Raw genomic sequence first — 18,400 nt, 5'->3', positions numbered from 1 at the left:
ACAGGAACCAGAAGGACTGGATCCTCTCAGTGGCCGCGTTGGGAGTGGACAAGGATGGCTTGGTGTCTCCAACGTGCTAAGTGAGAAGTAATGAAGAGAGAATCCATGGTCTGGCTGAAGTTTATGGCGAACCTATGACACGCGTGTCAGAGGTGACACGCGAACTCATTTTTTTGGTTGATTTTTCTTTGTTAAATGGCATTTAAATATATAAAATAAATATCAAAAATATAAGTCTTTGTTTTACTATGGTTGCAAATATCAAAAAATTTCTATATGTGACACGGCACCAGAGTTAAGTTAGGGTTTTTCAAAATGCTGACACGCCGAGCTCAAAAGGTTCGCCATCACTGGGCTAAACCATCAACTGAAGGCGAGGGTCAAATAAGGCATTTTCGGACAGGCTAAAATCTTGAAAAACTTGAACAACATACCCCTTTCAAGGAACTACAAGGGAACATGTTGAACACTTGAAGAATCTGGAGGATGCAGAACCCAGGAAGCCGGAGCTTGAACACAGGAATCTTGGGAAAATAGCTGTGCAAGCACCTGAGGCCAGGGCAGCAGGGACAGGAGCAGAGGGTGCAGAGGCCCACACCGGAGAAGCTTGTTGGGGCGGAGGAAGACTGGCTGGTGGGCATATAGGGCACACCAGCAACTTTATCTTTGGGAAAAGCAAAAACTGGTACATCACAGAACCCTACTTGGTTTAGCACAAAATATTTAGTCATCACAGTATAAACTCTAATGAACAAAATGTGGAAAGTAAATAATATTGGGTGAGGGGGGAGGGGAAGGGAGAGCAGGCAGTGACTGCAGGGGTGTCAGGAACCTGGAAATCGTGTGTTCTCTGAATTGAAAATGCACTGTGCACAGAAAGTTCTTCATGAACTTTCTTGAGTTTCCCAACAGGCCAGCAATCAAGCCATTCATTCTCTTACAGACCAAACACTGGCTCAGCTTTCTGCTAACTGAACCACCACAGATCTGCATCATCCCTTTCTTCCCTGTGTCCTTGGGCTGCCTAAATTATCAGTTGGATGGATAGGATATGGTTTCACAAATATGGTTTCACATCCGACCCTCAGGCAATGTTGCAGGTAGTGTACCCTTTCGCTGTGGCACCTGAATGCTACTTGGTTCAACATGGATTCATTCGCTGGGCATCCCCGTTCCTCTGCTTTTCCCACACTATTCTTAGGGGTATTTTTCTCTGTGTAGGCAGCCAAGCCAAAATCATATGTAATAGAAGATAAGATTTAGCCTACTTCCTCTTTAGGTAATATTTTCATTTTCCATTTAAATGCAGATGTCGTACTTCTTAATGAGCCTTGATAATGTCCTAATAGGAATACATTTAACATCGCAGCAAAATTCTGCAGAGCCACCCACTCAGGCTTGAGAGTAGCTGCTGGCCTGGTGTCCGGTCGGTACGTGTCTCCGTGTCCAGGACCCCAGTGTTTCTGCACGTCTGCAAGGCCAGCGAGTGCCTTGTGGAAGAGTGCGTGTGGCTTCCCGTGGGCACCGCTGGTCATTCGTGGAGCTGCCCATCTTCCCAATGCGGCGGTAAGAGGGCACGGTCACCCTCTTCACTCATCTTTGGGTCCCTCAAGCACAAATAGATACATTTGTTGAATGAAATGATAGGAAGCTGAGATTCTGGATTGAAGAGGGATATTTTTTAAAATTTAATTTTATTTCAAACAGCACTAAAAAATTACAGGAATGTTTAAGATAAAGCTAAGTAAAATGTGGTGTCAATTTAAGAGTAAATATTACCTGTGGATAGGGCAGAGTGTGCATGAGCAACATTGGAATGCCCACCACTTTTCACAAGCACTGGAGGCGAGGGGTGATGGTCACAGCTCAGGGTGCTGGTGTCAATAAGCTAAGGAAAAGCCAGCCACAGAAAACACACTGACAATCAACCAAGAACTCTACCACATCATAAACTGTTTGAGATCATCAGCGGTGACTTTATTTCATATAAAAGTTACACTGAAAGAAGAGGTTGAAAAGTCAAGTATACTTGATTTGCACATACTTGCCAAGTCTCACAGGATTCAACCATTTTGATAATTTATTGATAAACAAGATATACATATTAAAAGGCTCACACTGAAGCCCAATACACAAGTCCAACCCAGACAACAGATGTGCAAAAGAATATGCAAAACAATCTCAGGAAACTCTCCGGATGGGTGCCTGGCCCTGGGACAGTGACGCTGCCCCCCGGAGCTCACGGTTTCTGCAGTGACTGGTTCACTTCCACATCCCACAGCTTTGTTCACTGGCTACCACTGTGTCTCGAGTAGGTCCCTTTGTGGCTTTGCATCAGCAGTGGTAGAAACCCTGATTAGGAAAGGGTGCGGATCACTTCAAAACAGAAACAAAAACGGTTCACAGATGAACAGAAAGGCATGAGGACCAGGAGGGAGACACCAGCTCTTCTCAGCGTGGGAGGCAGGCTCGCGGGGACCCTCGGGCTGTCACAGACGCTCCCTCCTGGCCCGCAGAGCACGGACAGACCAGGCAAGTTTAAGGCGGGTCCCCAGGGAGGGGGCTGTTTGCTTTCTGGCATAATTTTAAGCTCTGCGCCAAGGGTCCTTGTTTTTAATCACTGGGGACATGGGTAGAGAAACAAAAATGATTAAAAAAAGAAGAAGAAAAAGAAAAGAGAGAAAAACAAGCTGTTGCCATCCTGAATATTCTTTGCAAATGAGGGACACAGAGTCTAGGGTTCATGGCCTGTGGTCCCTCACCTCAGTGATGCCAGCGGCCGACCCCTCAGTGTGTACCTGTTGCTGTGCCGGCCCCTCTTCCTACGCGCCCGCCACGCTGCACAGGTGAAGGCCGCCAGGGGACTTCGCTCTTCTCCCACCGAGGTGCCGTTTAGACACTGCTAATTTGGGCAGAACTGAAAAAGTCAGTTCCGAGGCCCTCATGTGCTCACGGTTTTTAAGATAAAATGAAAACAGGAGGGCAACAAAGGACCACACAGGAATGATTGTTCTTTGGATCAAGATATTCTCCAGTTTGCAATACATTCATAGTGAACCCGCGGGAGGAGGATCCCGGGGCAGCTCTCCCCGCTTCCCTGAAACGTCGGTTTCTAAAAAATAGTTAGTTTGCTGCTCACGGCCGTTAAGTGTTACATCGCCTAAACAACACTGTCAATTTTAAAACACACATGCACGCACGCACACACACGGACACAGACACGCACACAGACTTGCTGCAGGGTCAAGGAAGGCGCCTCCCGGCAGTGGGAGTGTACCTGGAGCCGCCTTCGTGTGCAATGCACAGATCTTCTGCAAATTCAGTGCGAATGACAGAGCTAATGGAGACCAAAACGTACTTCTACGTAAACGCCCTCTGGACCAAGGGAGTGCACTAATGAATCGCAGGGTCAACGGGACTCCCTGCGACCACTCGGAGAATTCTTCCACTGGATTTCAAAGAATGTATCGATTCTTTTCTTCTTCGTGATTGAAAACAGCAGCTCAGCACAGGGTTTAATAACCATGTAATGTCACACAGCTTCTCAGGAATGCAAAGTAGCCTTAACGAAGTCCTAACTGGGGGGACGAGAATGACGCTTGGCTTCATGTGGCCGGCTCCCTTCCGTTAGCTGTGCAGGTGAAAACACCTGCATCATCCAGGTCCCAGTTTGGAAAATCTGCCACCTGCGACTGTAAGTATGTAAGATTCTGCTTGCTGCAAGCAACTGGTTTGTGTAGGTCCATTTGCCCTATTGGTCACAGATGAGTTGTTGATACCCTTTCAGACACCAAATAAATAATTTAAAGTCCATTCACAAGCTCCAGCAGGGGAGGCGTCTCAAACGGAGAACTCCGGGCCTCCTTTTCTGGGTCTCATTTGTAGTCGCCTAAATCGGAAGCCGACGAAGGGATTTATCCAGAGGAGGGAGGGAGGTCCCCCAAAGACAGACTTCATCCCCTCCCATCGCAGCCGCCGCTCCCAGGTGGGCTCCTCGCTTTTCAGTCTCTCGATCTCCTGGAAGCAGAAAGAAAAGCGTGTGGGTGGCAGTGCCAGGAAACCCCAACACAGCCAGGTTAGGCCGAGTGTTGAAAGCGTGCAATCACCACCAAAACTGTCCCTCTGCATCTGAGCTCGAGGTGGAGGTGAAGTGTGGGCTCTCTTTCCCTGGCACCAGCCCCATGGCCTCCCTGAGCACAGCCAGGCTACAGCCGCCTGGCCAGGCCAACATCACACAGCCAGGCAGTGGCACCAGCGACGAGGACTGCTGAAGAGCCACAGTGGTGAGGAGGAGAGCTGGTCCTCCAGGCCCAGGACAGCCTTTAATTCATTTACTACAAGTATTTATTGAGCGTCTGCTCTAGGCCTACAGTTCAAAGGCATGAGGGCGATCAATTCCTGCAACTCCCTCAGCTGCTCTAGGGCCTGGGTCCCCTAGAAACTGGGAACCTGCCTGGCTCTGTTGACTCTCAGGTCATACTCATCCCTGAAATATGCACTCGCATAAGGACAGGAAGGACAAATACAGCGAGCTGTCGGAGCTTATCGAGGCGGCCCAATTAATCTCCGAGTTAATAATACACACCTACCTGCTGTGGACATTAGAATTTCCCATTTACTCAAGCTCTCACCAAACCTTAAGCAAACACAGCCCAGGATGAAGCATACCGTTTCATCATTGCATATTGAGTGGATCTGGGTGCCGAACATAACTGCAGTGAAAGTGAAAAACAGGAGACCCTCAAGGCACAGGAAGATCAACAGGATTACAGTGATCGGAGGTGAAAAATCACTGCATTCTGCGAACGAGAGAAAGGATGTCATGAGTTTAGCTCCCAGGACCCTCACAGTGGCAGCCCTGGGCCAGCTTCCAGGGAGAATGTGCTCATCCTCTAGGTAGGCACACTCATTATTCACCAAGGGGCGGAGGAGGTCAGCCTTCCGAGTGAAAATTCACACCACCATTTCCGGTCAGCAGTTTCCAAAGATTCCATAATAACTGAGGTTTCTATTAAGGCTGTATCTGTGTATTAAAGTGCTTATTAAAGTGCAACAAAAGCCGGAGAAGAAGAGAGGCAGGTGTACCACGCACGGGAGTACACACAGGCCGCTCCTCCCCCGCCCCTGGGGCAGGACAACTGTACCTGCCTGGGTATCCAGGGCTGGACAGGCCCTGCCCACCTTCACCACAGTCATTTAGTCACGGGGAACACGCTGAACAGTGCCTAGCTGGCTAACCAGGTTTGGGGGAACAATACTAACTTCCCTCTAGTCTTCATTTCTGCAAAATACAAATGAGACTATCTAATAGAAATTATCAATTGACTGGAAGAATAGTTATATAGAGAACTTCGTTAAACTAGGAAAAAGGCAGTGTTAATACCTACCCATATTCTTTTCTTAAAAACAAAAAAACCAACTCCTAAAATAACAGCTAGGATTTCTTTCAAAACTGGAAAATCAGTTTTCCTTTAAAGTCTTTCCCTCATCACCCAGCAGCGTGACTCCAGGAAAGATGCGCACGGCCTTACCTGTCCACTGCCCCCGGACGCAGGAAATGAACTGGAGTCCACAGAGAATCAGAGCGTGCACTGAGGACAGAGCTATGTACATCTGCAAAGATGGAAAACTGGTCACATGGTGAGCAAGCACCTATTTCTAGGAGCAAAGGCCGCTTAATCTGACGTGGACGCCTCCATTGCATTTGTCGATAAGATGAATGAGGGAAGGCATCAATCGAGTAGTGACATCTCCTACCCGAGAGCATGCTGGACCAAGTTATGTAATTTTATAGGAGAACACACAGTAGGGAATCATGTTCTAACTCCAGCAAGATCTTACTAAGAACTGTGTATCTGAGAGAACTAAATGACAGTAAAACACCTAAAGCACCATAGGCAACATATATTTATCTGTCGGGTTACTTCCTTCCAGTCACAGCACAGAATTATAATTTGAATCCAGAGAAAAGGTTGGAGGGAAACTGGTCTAAGGTTAGAATAAATTCACCAGCTCCAGGCAAGATTCTAGTTTAAGAATTTAAAACTCAATGTAAGTTACCACATAAATATTTCTACTCACAGTAAAGAGCACAAAAAACCTCTGATTCTTCTCTCCTACACAATTGTTCACCCACGGGCAGTGATGATCCATTTTCCGAATACATCTTTTGCAAATACTGAAAAGGAGAGGTTGGATTATTAGTGTTCCGTGCTCTGAGGGAACACAACCCCAAGCCATGCATCCAATACACAAAATTGTAATGCTGGTCAGAGGTCACTGAGGGAGACCGCCTGCCCTAGGGAGGGGCCGGGGCACCTGCAGTGGTGGGCGTTCGGGCTGCCCTAGGGGAGGGGCTGGGGTACCTGCAGTGGTGGGCGCGTTCGGGCTTGATGCAGCAGCACTTGGGGCACTTGTAGATCACTTCTCCAGGCTTCAGCTGCAAACTCTCCATGTATTCTTTAGTAGCGTTTCCTCTGGGTACTGCTCCCTACAGTTTAATAAGAATGTTTAGTTAAGGAGAAGGAAAAGTTAAAAACAGACAATAAATGTAGGAATATATATCATGAAATAATTAGTTACCACTTAAAGCATATTAGTATGAAAAATAACTATTAGGCAGGACCAGAAGTTTTATTTTGCATGGAAAAAATATGTATTAAAATGAACTCAAAGTAAATACCTTATTATCCCTCGTAAACTGGTAAGTCACATGAGTTGTTTTTTTTTTAAATTTAAATTCTTTATTGTTTAAAGTATTACACAAGTCTCCTCCCCCCCCCCCTTGACCTTTCCCCGGCTGCTCCCACCCCCCAGCACGTGCCCTCACCCCGCTACTGTCTGTGTCCATTGGTTATGCTCATATGCATGCATACAAGTCCTTTGGTTGATCTCTTACCCCCACAGCCCGCATTCCCTCATAGGTTGGACAGTCTGTTCGATGCTTCTATGTCTCTGGTTCTATTTTTGTCATCAGTTATGTTGTTCATTATATTCCACAAGTGAGCGAGATCATGTGATATTTAGTCACAGGAGCTTTTCCTAGCTAGTGCAAGTTCCACAGAGCAAGGTTTGTGAAGCCACTCCAACTCAAGGGCAGCTGATGGTCACCGTTTCCCTATCACCCCTTCTAATGGGGGGCGGGGGGGTGGCCTGATAACACTGCCCCGTTTCCTATCAGCTGCCATAGGGAACACTGAACAAAGCAATCTCACAAAGGGCTTATCTTGTTGTTAAATGTAATGCACTGTGTCTGCCAACCTAATCCACACTCACACTCACACCTGGAGATGGGGCCCTGCGTAACCGACCCCGCTCAGCGTCTCTGGCCAGGGGTCAGGAGCTGTAACAGTCAGTGCACACGCCCCACAAGCTAGGGGAGCTGGGGAAAGATGAGCAACGGGGAAGCAACGGGAAGGCATTAGGGAGAAGTGAACGAATGGCAAGAGGCAGAGCGTGACGGCCAGGAGTTGTCTTCACAGAACCAGGTAGGCTGGAGGCCAGACACGGGGCAGTGGCCGCCTGAGCACCAAGCACTTGCCCCGAGAGGCTGCAATAGGGAGACAGACAAATCTTGTTAGAACCCCAGCTTTGTGTGGGGTCTCATTTTCGGATGCGGATTTACTCCAGCTCTCCCAGGCGCTGGAGGGTTAATGAAAGAACACGTTTGGCAGGGCACCTGGAGCACTGACTCCTCCAAGGGTGCCCTTCATCACCAGTTGGCACATGTCTTCTGAGAAGGCTGACGTTCATAAAAAAGGCTGGGCCCCGGCCGGTGTTGCCTTGATCTTTGGGCAGTGGAGAGATGTAATGGTATATATATTTTCAGAATATATCAGAAAAAAGCCCGATATATATATATACACACTAGAGGCCCAATGCATGAAATTCGTGCACAGCTGCAGTCCCTAGGCCTGGCCAGTGATCGAAGCTCAAGCATCTGGCGTGGAAAGGCAAGTCCCGGCTGACCTCTGGGCCCTGGGCAGCACCTGGGCCCCCAGTTCCCCGCACACCACCTGTCTGTTTGAGACATGGCACCAGAGTCCCCACGTGGAGATGCAGTGAGCGCGGCCGGACGCTGCGGGTTGGGGCACAGTGTGGGCCTCTGGGCCACCCAGCGGCGCTGCATGGAAGCTGGGCAGGCAGCGCGCTCTCTCCAGGCCAGCCTTGCAAACCCACAGGGAGCCCAACCCGGCCCCTGTGGTCCTGGTGGCTGCAGCCCAGCTTACCCTGAAGAGGCCGTGCAGATGCGGGGTGGGCTCCTTACGGGCACCTGGCACCTGAGCATGGGGGGCTTCCCTGGCGTGCGAGCCCTGGCATCCCGGGAGTGGGTAGCAGGGGGACTAAGAGCCAGCTCAGTGGACACCACGCATTCTCACCACACCTCCGTCCCTGTCCCCCTCCCCCCTCATCCCCAGGTAGCCGGTGAGAGGTCGCAGCCCCCTGCTTGGCACTGCAGGAGGTTGGTCGCTGCCATCCACCCCCAGTTCCCCGTCCCAACCTGGGGCCCGGCCCCGATCAGGTGATCAGGGTCAGCCGGCTACTTGTCGCTGTCTGTGGGGCGATCGGTTGAGGCCAGGGCCCCACCCAGCTCCCTCAGTGCCTGTGAGCCGGGTGGCAGCCCCATCCCCACCTCTGGTCGCCCTCTGCAGGGCAATAGATCGGGGCCAGGTCCCCTGCTGCTGCCACTCCTGGGTGCTGTCTGCAGGGGGATTGGGCCCCTGCTCACACTGCTTTGGCCTGGTGCCACCCGCTCACCTGCTCCACCATCCCACCACAGTCCTGCTCTCATTGTGGCCCATTGGGGCCGGCAGCGCCTCCACTGCCGCCTGCTGCCATGTTCTGCACCGCCCCCTGGTGGTCAGCACACGTCATAGTGAGCAGTCGAACTCCCAGTTGAGGGGACAATTGGCATATTAGGCTTTTATTATATAGGACTAGAGGCCCGGTGCACGACATTCGTGCACTGGGGCAGAGGGGAGGGTCCCTCAGCCTGGCCTGAGCCCTCTTGCAGTCTGGGACCCCTCGGGGGAAATCCGCCTGCCAGCTTAAGCCCAATTCCTAAACCAGAAGTCAGACATCCCTCTGACAGTCCGGGACTCTTGCAGTCCAGGACCCCTCGCTCCTAACCGCCCACCTGCAGCAGAGGCGGGAGAGGCTCCCGCCATCGCCATTGTGCTCACCAGCCACTAGCCCGGCTTCTGGCTGAGTGGCACTCCCCCTGTGGGAGCACACTGACCAGCAGTTGGCAGCTCCTGTGTTGACCGTCTGCCCCCTGGTGGTCAGTGCGTGTCATAGTGACTGGTCGTTCTGCCATTCAGTCAATTTGCATATTAAGGTTTTATTATACAGGATAATTTCCAAGAGGGAGAGATAGAAACATCAATGATGAAAGAAAATCACTGATTGGCTGTCTCCTACATGGCCCCCACTGGGGATCAAGGCCTCAACTGGGCATGTACACTGACTGGGAATTGAACCGTGACCTCTAGGTTCATAGGCGGACACTCAACCACTGAGCCACACCAGCCAGCACATATCCTACTTCTTAGCCCCTCAGAGCCTGTGTTTCATGCAGAAATGCACATTTCTGGAGAAAGAGCCTCACTGAGCCACTGGGAAGATCAGGCCAGTGGTGCAGTGATAAAGAAACACAAGGTGACGCAAGGGCAGGAGCTAAGGGCCCTGGGGGACTGAGGAGGCAGTGGACAGGAAGGGACTCTGCTGACCAGCAGGAGCAGCGCTGGAGCTCTTTAAAGCCAGAATGTGCAGGCTGGGCCCCCTGGGAGAACCAAGATGGCGGCATAGGTTAACGCCGGAGTTTGCTGCTTTGAACAACTACTTCAAAAGTGAAACCAAAAAACGGAAGGGACATCACCCAGAACCACAGGAACGCTGGCTGAGTGGAAGTCCTACAACTAGGAGGAAAGAGAAATGCATACGGACACTCAGAGGAGGCGCAGTGCTGAAGTCAAATTCTGAGGTGTGGAGTGCGCGGAGCGGGCTGGCGGCGGAGGGCGCGGTTGGCGTTTTCAATCGGGAGGGAGTCGCAGACTCTGAGCTCCAGATCCGGGCGAGTCTTTAGGGACCCAGACTCAAATGGGAGAAGCGGGACTGTCTGGCTTCGGTCAGAGCGAGTGCAGCTTTCTCTCCGAGCTTTGCAGCGGGTGCTGGGACTCAGAGAGGCAGAGCCCCTTGGGACAGGACTGAGAGCCGCCATAACTGCTCTCTCCGGCCCACCCTGTTGATCCTGTGCGACCCGCCCCGCCCAAGCCCTGCACAGAGGCATTTGCCGGATAGCCTCAGGCAAAGGCTAGATTAGCACCTCCCTAGAGGACAGAAGTTCTCTCACTGCTGACACAGCTGATTCTCATAGCCACTTGGCCTGGAGGTCAAACCCTCCCTGGAATTAGCTACAACAATCAAGATTTATCTATAAGACTGAACAAAGACCACTAGGGGGTGCACCAAGGAAGCATAACAAAATGCGGAGACAAAGAAACAGGACAAAATTGTCAATGGAAGAAATAGAGTTCAGAACCACACTTTTAAGGTCTCTCAAGAACTGTTTAGAAGCTGCCGATAAACTTAATGAGATCTACACGAAAACTAATAAGACCCTCGATCTTATATTGGGGAACCAACTAGAAATTAAGCACACACGGACTGAAATAATGAATATTATACAGACGCCCGACAGCAGACCAGAGGAGCGCAAGAATCAAGTCAATGATTTGAAATGCGAGGAAGCAAAAAACATCCAACTGGAAAAGCAAAATGAAAAAAGAATCCAAAAATGCGAGGATAGTGTAAGGAGCCTCTGGGACAGCTTCAAGCGTACCAACATCAGAATTATAGGGGTGCCAGAAGATGAGAGAGAGCAAGATATTGAAAACCTATTTGAAGAAATAATGACAGAAACTTCCCCCACCTGGTGAAAGAAATGGACTTACAGGTCCAAGAAGCGCAGAGAACCCCAAACAAAAGGAATCCAAAGAGGACCACACCAAGACACATCATAATTAAAATGCCAAGAGCAAAAGATAAAGAGAGAATCTTAAAAACAGCAAGAGAAAGAAACTCAGTTACCTACAAGGGAATACCCATACGACTGTCAGCTGATTTCTCAACAGAAACTTTGCAGGCCAGAAGGGAGTGGCAAGAAATATTCAAAGTGATGAATACCAAGAACCTACAACCAAGATTACTTTATCCAGCAAAGCTATCATTCAGAATTGAAGGTCAGATAAAGAGCTTCACAGATAAGGAAAAGCTAAAGGAGTTCATCACCACCAAACCAGGATTATATGAAATGCTGAAAGGTATCCTTTAAGAAGAGGAAGAGGAAGAAAAAGGTAAAGATACAAATTATGAACAACAAATATGCATCTATCAACAAGTGAATCTAAGAATCAAGTGAATAAATAATCTGATGAACAGAATGAACTGTTGATTATAATAGAATCAGGGACATAGAAAGGGAATGGGCTGACTATTCTTGGGGGGGAAAGGGGTGTGGGAGATGTGGGAAGAGACTGGACAAAAATCGTGCACCTATGGATGAGGACAGTGGGTGGGGAGTGAGGGCGGAGGGTGGGGTGGGAACTGGGAGGAGGGGAGTTATGGGGGGGAAAAAAAAGGAACAAATGTAATAATCTGAACAATAAAGATTTAATTAAAAAAACAAACAAACAAACAAACAAACAAAAAACAGAATGTGCAGGCTGGACCCTCAAGCCAGATCCAAACCTCTGTAGGGTGAGGGCCGAGAGAGGTTTGAAAAAGACTGAGGCCCATCAGCTCCAAGGCCCCAGCAAGCCCAGCGTCACCAGCAGGAAGTAAGGTCTCCAGGAGGTGCTCTGGGGAAGTGGGACAGGAGGGACTGTGGGTAAAATGTGCCTCGCCCAACCCTCTACTACAGTTGACTTCCCTCCAAGCACGGAGGGAAGTCAGTTTCATCGTCTTAATATGGGGAAGCTGTTTTGGTCAAGGTCCTAGCATTTCCTAACACTCAGTCTGTCTCCATAGGAAGATAAAAAAAAGTTAAGGGTTTAAACTCTTATTTTTGAAAAAAAAAAAGAGGAACAAATGTAATAATCTGAACAATAAAGATTTAATTAAAAAAAATAAATTAAATAAAATAAAATTACAAGAGGAAGGAAAAAAAATAAACTCTTATTTTTGAAAATTAAAATCAGAATGCTGGGTGCAACATTTTACTTAATTTACATATCCCAATTTGGAGTTGCAAATTGACATGCAAATTGACTGTACCTTCACTATGCCTTAAGCCATGCCCACCAGCCAATCAGAGCAACTATATGCAAATTAACTCCACCAAGATGGCGGCCAGCAGCCACGGAGCTGGAGCGAGCAGGAGGCTTGGTTGCCCCAATGATGGAGGAAGCCAACTTCCTGCTTGCCGCGGCCGGCTCTGAGCTCCACTCAAAGCAACAAAGTTTCAATTATAGAAGCTAAATAAACCCCGGATACCTGCTTTCAGCTGGCCGTGGCCATGGAGCTGGAGCGAGCAGGAGGCTTCCCTCCCGCCGCCCTGGCTGGCTCTGAGCTCCTCTCAAGGCTACAAAATTTCAATTATAGAGGGTAAATAAATCCCAGAATAAAAAGAAAAAAAAGGAGAGGCTGGGAGCTTCCGTCGCCGGGGGGCTTGGCCAGCCTGAAAACAGCCCTCAGCCCCTCACAAAGACTGGCCAGGCACCCCAGAGGGGACCCCCCACCCTAAAGGGGGTGTGGCCAGCCTGAAAACAGCCATCAGCCCCTCACCCAGGTGGTCAGGCACCCCAGTGGGGACCCCCACCCTGAAGGGGGTGTGACCAGCTGCAAACAGCCATCAGCCCCTCACCCAGGCTGGCCAGGCACCCCAGTGGGGACCCCCACCCTGAAGGGGGTGTGACCAGCTGCAAACAGCCATTGGCCCCTCACCCAGGCTGGCCAGGCACCCCAGCGGGACCCCCACCCTGATCCGGGACACCCTTCAGGGCAAACCAGCTGGCCCCCACCCATGCACCAGGCCTCTATCCTATATAATAAAAGGGTAATATGCAAACTGACCCTAACAGCAGAACGACTGGGAATGACTGGTCACTATGACACACACTGACCACCAGGGGGCAGACGCTCAATGCAGGAGCGCTCCCACAGGGGGAGCTCTGCTCAGCCACAAGCCAGGCTGACGGCTGCCAGTACAGTGGTGGTGGTGGGAGCCTCTCCCACCTCCTCAGCAGTGCTAAGGATGTCCGACTGCAGCTTAGGCCTGCTCCCCGCTGGCAAGTGGACATCCCCTGAGGGCTGCCGGGCTGCCAGAGGGATGTCTGACTGCCAGCTTGGGCCCGATCCCCCAGGGAGCGGGCCAAAGCCAGCAGGTGGACATCCTCCAAGGGAGTCCCAGACTGCAAGAGGGCATAGGCCGGGCTGAGGGACACCCCCATACACCTGCTCCTGGTGACAGTTCAGCATCACACATTTCCATCAGAGGAAATGGACCACATTTAAAACTCCAGCCACCTTAACTTTTATGAGACACACAGGTACTTTTCCATAGGAAAAACAAATGTGATAAATACCCTTCTGAAAAGCAGAATATGATCCTTTTTTTTAGGAAATTACTTACGATTTCTTAGTGAAGAAAGATGTGTATCTCTTGAGGGTTAGACAAACAATCATTGTGAGAAACTGGTGACTGGAGACTCCCTCGTGGTGTGCAGGCATTTGCTGGTTCTAGACATTCCGTTTGGCTGCTCAGAACCCTGGGCAGCCAATGAAGCTCCTTAAGGCCTGGTCTCCTCAGGACTTGGAGATGATTTCCATGAGGCCCTGCAGCGATGGCCTACACGTGGATGCTGAGCCTTTCAAGGTGAGCTTTCGCAGACCAGACACCCAGTAGAGGCACTGGCCTGTGCTCGCCTTGCACCACCAGCAGATGCTGCATTCACAATCCACTCCAGTGTCCCTTTGTCGGTTGGCCATTCAACCAATCAAAGTGTAATATGCTAATGATATGCTAAGGCCACTCAACCACTCGCTATGACCTGCACTGACCACCAGGGGGCAGTCAACCGGTTGACCAGTTGCTATGATGTGCACTGACCACCAGGGGGCAGAAGCTCCAACTAGTAGGTTAGCTTGCAGCTGGGGTCCAGCCGATCAGGACTGAGCGAGATGGGCCAGACACGCCCTGGAGCCCGCGCGCCATCCTTCTCCGGATGGCCAACTTCCCACATTCCTCCCAGGCCCCAGTCGTGCACCGGTGGGGTCCTTCAGCCTGGCCTACACCCCCTCGCAATCCAGGACCCCTCAGGGGATTTCGGAGAGCTGGTTTCGGCCTGATCCTGCAGGCCAGGCTGAGGGACCCCACTGGTGCACAAATTCGTGCGCCAAGTCTCTATTAAACACATCCTCAGGTGAGGATTAAAAAAAAAACCCCAAGGAAATAAGCGAGAAGGAACCACAGAGATCAAGAGATATAAGAGGTCCACCAATCGCAAAGTACAGAACTTATTTGGATCCTTATTCAAACAAGAAGAATGTAAATGAACTGAGACCACTGAGGAAATGTGAGCTGTAACTGGAGAGGTAGGAGAAATTAATCAGTAGCTCCACATGAGCTATGGGCATTGAGGCTATGCTTTTATAAAGAAGAGCCCTTACTTTTTAAAGATACACACAAATATTTACAAATAGTTTTATAGTGTCTGAGATTTACTTCCAAATACTCTGGGGAGGGGAAGAGAGGGAGTTAGGTGAGGGTATGGCTGACACAAGACTGACCATGGGGTTCATTACACTATTTTCTCTCTATTTCTGTGTAAGTGTGAAACATCTATAATAATAAAAGCATAATATGCTAATTAGAGCAGACATCCTTCCAGGTGACCTTCTGGATGAAGTTGGGGCTGCAAGGGAAACCCGGGTCCTGGGTGCCAGAGGGAAGCCGGTGCTGGCAGCCGGGGGAAGAAAGGCTACTTTTGCACGGATTTCCTGCTTCGGGCCTCTAGTCTATAAATAAGAATTTAACATGAAGCAGGGGCTTTGGAGACAGACAAATCTTGTTCGAATCCCAGCTTTGTGTGGGGTCTCATTTTTGGATGTTGGTCTCATTTACTCCACCTCTCCCAGGTGCTGGAGGGTTAATGAAAGAACATCTTTGGCAACACCTGGCACAGGACCAGCGCTCCTCCAAGGGTGCCCTTCATCGGCACTCAGCAAACGTCTGCTAAGAAGGCTGGTGTTCATAAAAAGAGGCTGGGCCCTGGCAGGTGTGCGCAGAGTATGGCCTGTGTACCAAAGGGTTGCAGGTTAGATTCCTGGTCAAGGGCAGTGTCTGGGTTTTGAGGTTTGCTCCCCACCCCCAGTCAGGGTGAATGTGGGAGGCAACCTGTTGATGTGTCTCTCACATCAATATTTCTCTCTCTTCCTCCCCTTCTCTCTCTGTCTGTATCTCTCCCCCGTCTCCCCTCTCTCTGAAAAAGTAATGGAAAAAAATATCCTCTGGTGAGGATTAACAAAAAACAAAAACAAAAAAAAGGCTGGGGCTTCAGGACAGCAGGCTCTGGTGAGGGGTGAGCGGCCGCTCTGCAGTCATTCGGTGTCCCTTCACAATTTTAAGTTCTCGGTGTTTCCCAGCGTTAAGATTGGTGGAAGTTGCCGAAACCGGTTTGGCTCAGTGGATAGAGCGTCGACCTGCAGACTGAAAGGTCCCAGGTTCGATTCCGGTCAAGGGCATGTACCTGGGTTGCGGGCACATCCCCAGTAGGAGATGTGCAGGAGGCGGCTGATCGATGTTTCTCTCTCATCGATGTTTCTAACTCTCTATCTCTCTCCCTTCCTCTCTGTAAAAAAATCAATAAAATATATTTAAAAAAAAAGAAAAAAAAAAAAGATTGGTGGAAGTCTCATCTTCCAATAGCTGGGCCGTTGCTTTATGATCAGATTTCTGCTCCATCAAAGGTCATGGACCGCATCATCCTTCCTGCTCCTCATTCGAAGTACAAAGGACTTTTCTCAAATAACAAACTAAAGCCAATCCTAGCAAAGGCTGACTAGGTCCTATTGGTTTAGCAAAAAGACATGAAGCCGCAGTGGGCTATCTGCCCTGCCCTGGGGTGGCGTGGTGGTTCTAGCTGAGCCCACTGGACCCTGGGATGGTAAAGCCGTGCTCTGCAAAAAAAAGAAAGCAAACCCCCCTTGAGAGGACAAGAGTGGACACCTGACCCTGCTGGGCCTCATAGTCTCCCTTCAGGAATGTGGATCTGGAACTAATTCCAATTGCATGCTCTGTGGGGCTACCCTTCTTCCCTAGGCGCAGGGAGAGCCGGATGGTGAGCAAGACAGCATACCCACAGGACAGAGAAAGCCTGTCCGCCCCAGCCCGCCTACCCCTCACGGTGTTCACATCCCGGTTCTGCGGCCAACCAGGCTCTCCGCAGGGCTCTTGCCCTTAGGTTCCTCCGTTTTATTTACACTGACTCCCAGTGGGTTCTGTAACTTGCCACCAGAGTTCTGGTGTGGCCTGGCTGAACCAGTGACACCCAGATGGACAGAGCACTTAAATGGACACTTCTCCAAAGACACAGGAATAGCCAAGAAGCACAGGGAAAGATGCTCAGCATCCTAGTCCATCGGGAGATGCACATCGAAACCACAGTGAAGCACCACATCGTATCCTGAGGCGGCTACGACAAAAGGTGAACAAGACGAGAGGATGCAGAGGAACTGGACCCTCAGGCACTGCTGGTGGGGATGAAAATGGGGCAGCTGCTGTGGAAAACAGTCTGGCGGTTCCTCAAAAAGTTCAATGCAGAGTTCCCACATGACCCAGCAATTCCACTCCTAGGTATGTACACAAGAAATGAACCCAGGTCCGCATAAAAACTCGTACATTTTCACGGCAGCAGTACCCCTTACAGCCCAACGTGGAAATAACCCAAAGGTCCCTCAAGTGACACTAATCAACAAAACGGGGTCTGTCCACACACAGCAATGCTACTCGGCCATGAGAGGATGAGACAGTGGCATGTGCTGCAACCTGGACGCACCCTGAAAACCTCGTGCTGGGCGAAGGGAGCCAGGCATAGGAGGCCACATATTGTATGATTACAGTTATGATTCCAGAAGAGGCAAAGATTGAAAGTAGATTAGTGGCTGCCTAGGGCTGGGGGAAATGGGGAACTAGGCAGTGATGGCTACGAGTGCAGGGGCTTTTTGGGGTGATGAAATGTCTAAAATTGATTGTAGTGATGGTTGCACCATTCTATGACTGCACTAAAAATCTCTGAACTATGCACTTTGAAAGGGTGAATGTGGTATATGAATCAAATTCCAATGAAAAACTGATGCCCATGATTTCAACTCCTCCTCTAGCTTGGTCTGCCTCCCTCTCATGCTTCCATTCAACACCACAGTGATGCACACACCCACCAGGGACAGAGGGGACGTTCTGCACCTTCTCCCCATTCACCTCCCCCAGCTCTTGGGACTTCCGGTAAGAGTTCTGAGGCCTTTTCCCAGAGGAGGAGAGGGGTGGGGCCGGGAGCTACACAGCCAGGAGTGAGAGACAACTATGCTTAACAGAGGAAACAAACACTCTGACAAGGCGTGTCTGCCTGGTCAGCCCTCCTTCCCCCGAGGCCCCGCCCTGCACACTCACAACGAGGGACCTGTGTGTGGAGGTGGTCCCATCACCAAAATGCTACAAAGGATGGACTCATCCAGCTTTCAACATCCAGGAGGATGGTCCACACCAACAGGGCTTTCCCTACAACGAATATGTGAGTAGAAACCATTCATCTGGGCCCTGGCCCTGTCACTGCCCCCTCCGTGGCCTGGGGTGATGTTGTTGCTGCAGGGAGGACAGGGGATGGAGATGCACAGAGCCCAGGAGCAGGTGTGTTCCCAGAGGAAGGCTTTGCTGTGTAAAGGGAAGGAGAAAAGGGTCTTAAACTAGCAGTCGCCAACCTTTCGGACCTCACGGAACACCAGTGGTCCCCGGACCACCGGTCGGTGATCGCTGCTTTAAACGTCTCTGAGGGACATCATATCCGGTGATGGTAAGACCCCACAATCAGGTGAGGCTATAAAACCTGGGCAGACTTAGCTTCCAAGTTGTCACCTAAGTGCTGCTCCCAGCTGCCCACTGGCTGGGCCTATAATACTGCCCGAGGCCCAAGACCTCCACTGGACAAACAGGCAACAGAGTAAATAATCTAGGGTAACATCCCGTGACACAAACTCAGACACAACAAAAGTCGGTAGGTCAATGTGTCGACCACATTCCGTGGACTGATCAATATCGGTTTATTCTCAGACGAAGGCCTCATCTTATGTATAAAAAGGTTTTATAACAAAACATTAACTTCTTGGTACCTTTTAAGAGAGAGCTTAC

The 18,400-nt window shown here is 50.1% G+C and overlaps 1 protein-coding gene across 4 annotated transcripts in view; it reads right to left on the bottom strand.

The window, feature by feature from the left end:
- Window positions 1-1,955: 1,955 nt before the first annotated feature.
- The window catches only part of ZDHHC7 (zinc finger DHHC-type palmitoyltransferase 7), a 34,910-nt gene continuing 18,465 nt past the window's right edge, over window positions 1,956-18,400 (bottom strand). For all 4 annotated transcript variants that reach the window (XM_059667169.1, XM_059667171.1, XM_059667172.1 and 1 more), the window contains exons 4-8: window positions 6,366-6,490; window positions 6,082-6,178; window positions 5,532-5,613; window positions 4,669-4,799; window positions 1,956-4,017 (exon numbers count right to left, since the gene is read on the bottom strand). In XM_059667169.1, the coding sequence (XP_059523152.1) occupies window positions 3,841-4,017; window positions 4,669-4,799; window positions 5,532-5,613; window positions 6,082-6,178; window positions 6,366-6,490 (612 nt within the window). In that variant the 3' untranslated portion in view covers window positions 1,956-3,840. The remainder of the gene's footprint in view (window positions 4,018-4,668; window positions 4,800-5,531; window positions 5,614-6,081; window positions 6,179-6,365; window positions 6,491-18,400) is intronic.

Source organism: Myotis daubentonii, chromosome 15 (assembly GCF_963259705.1).
Source record: "Myotis daubentonii chromosome 15, mMyoDau2.1, whole genome shotgun sequence".
Taxonomy (NCBI): domain Eukaryota; kingdom Metazoa; phylum Chordata; class Mammalia; order Chiroptera; family Vespertilionidae; genus Myotis; species Myotis daubentonii.
This window is presented reverse-complemented; position numbering and strand designations above follow the sequence as displayed.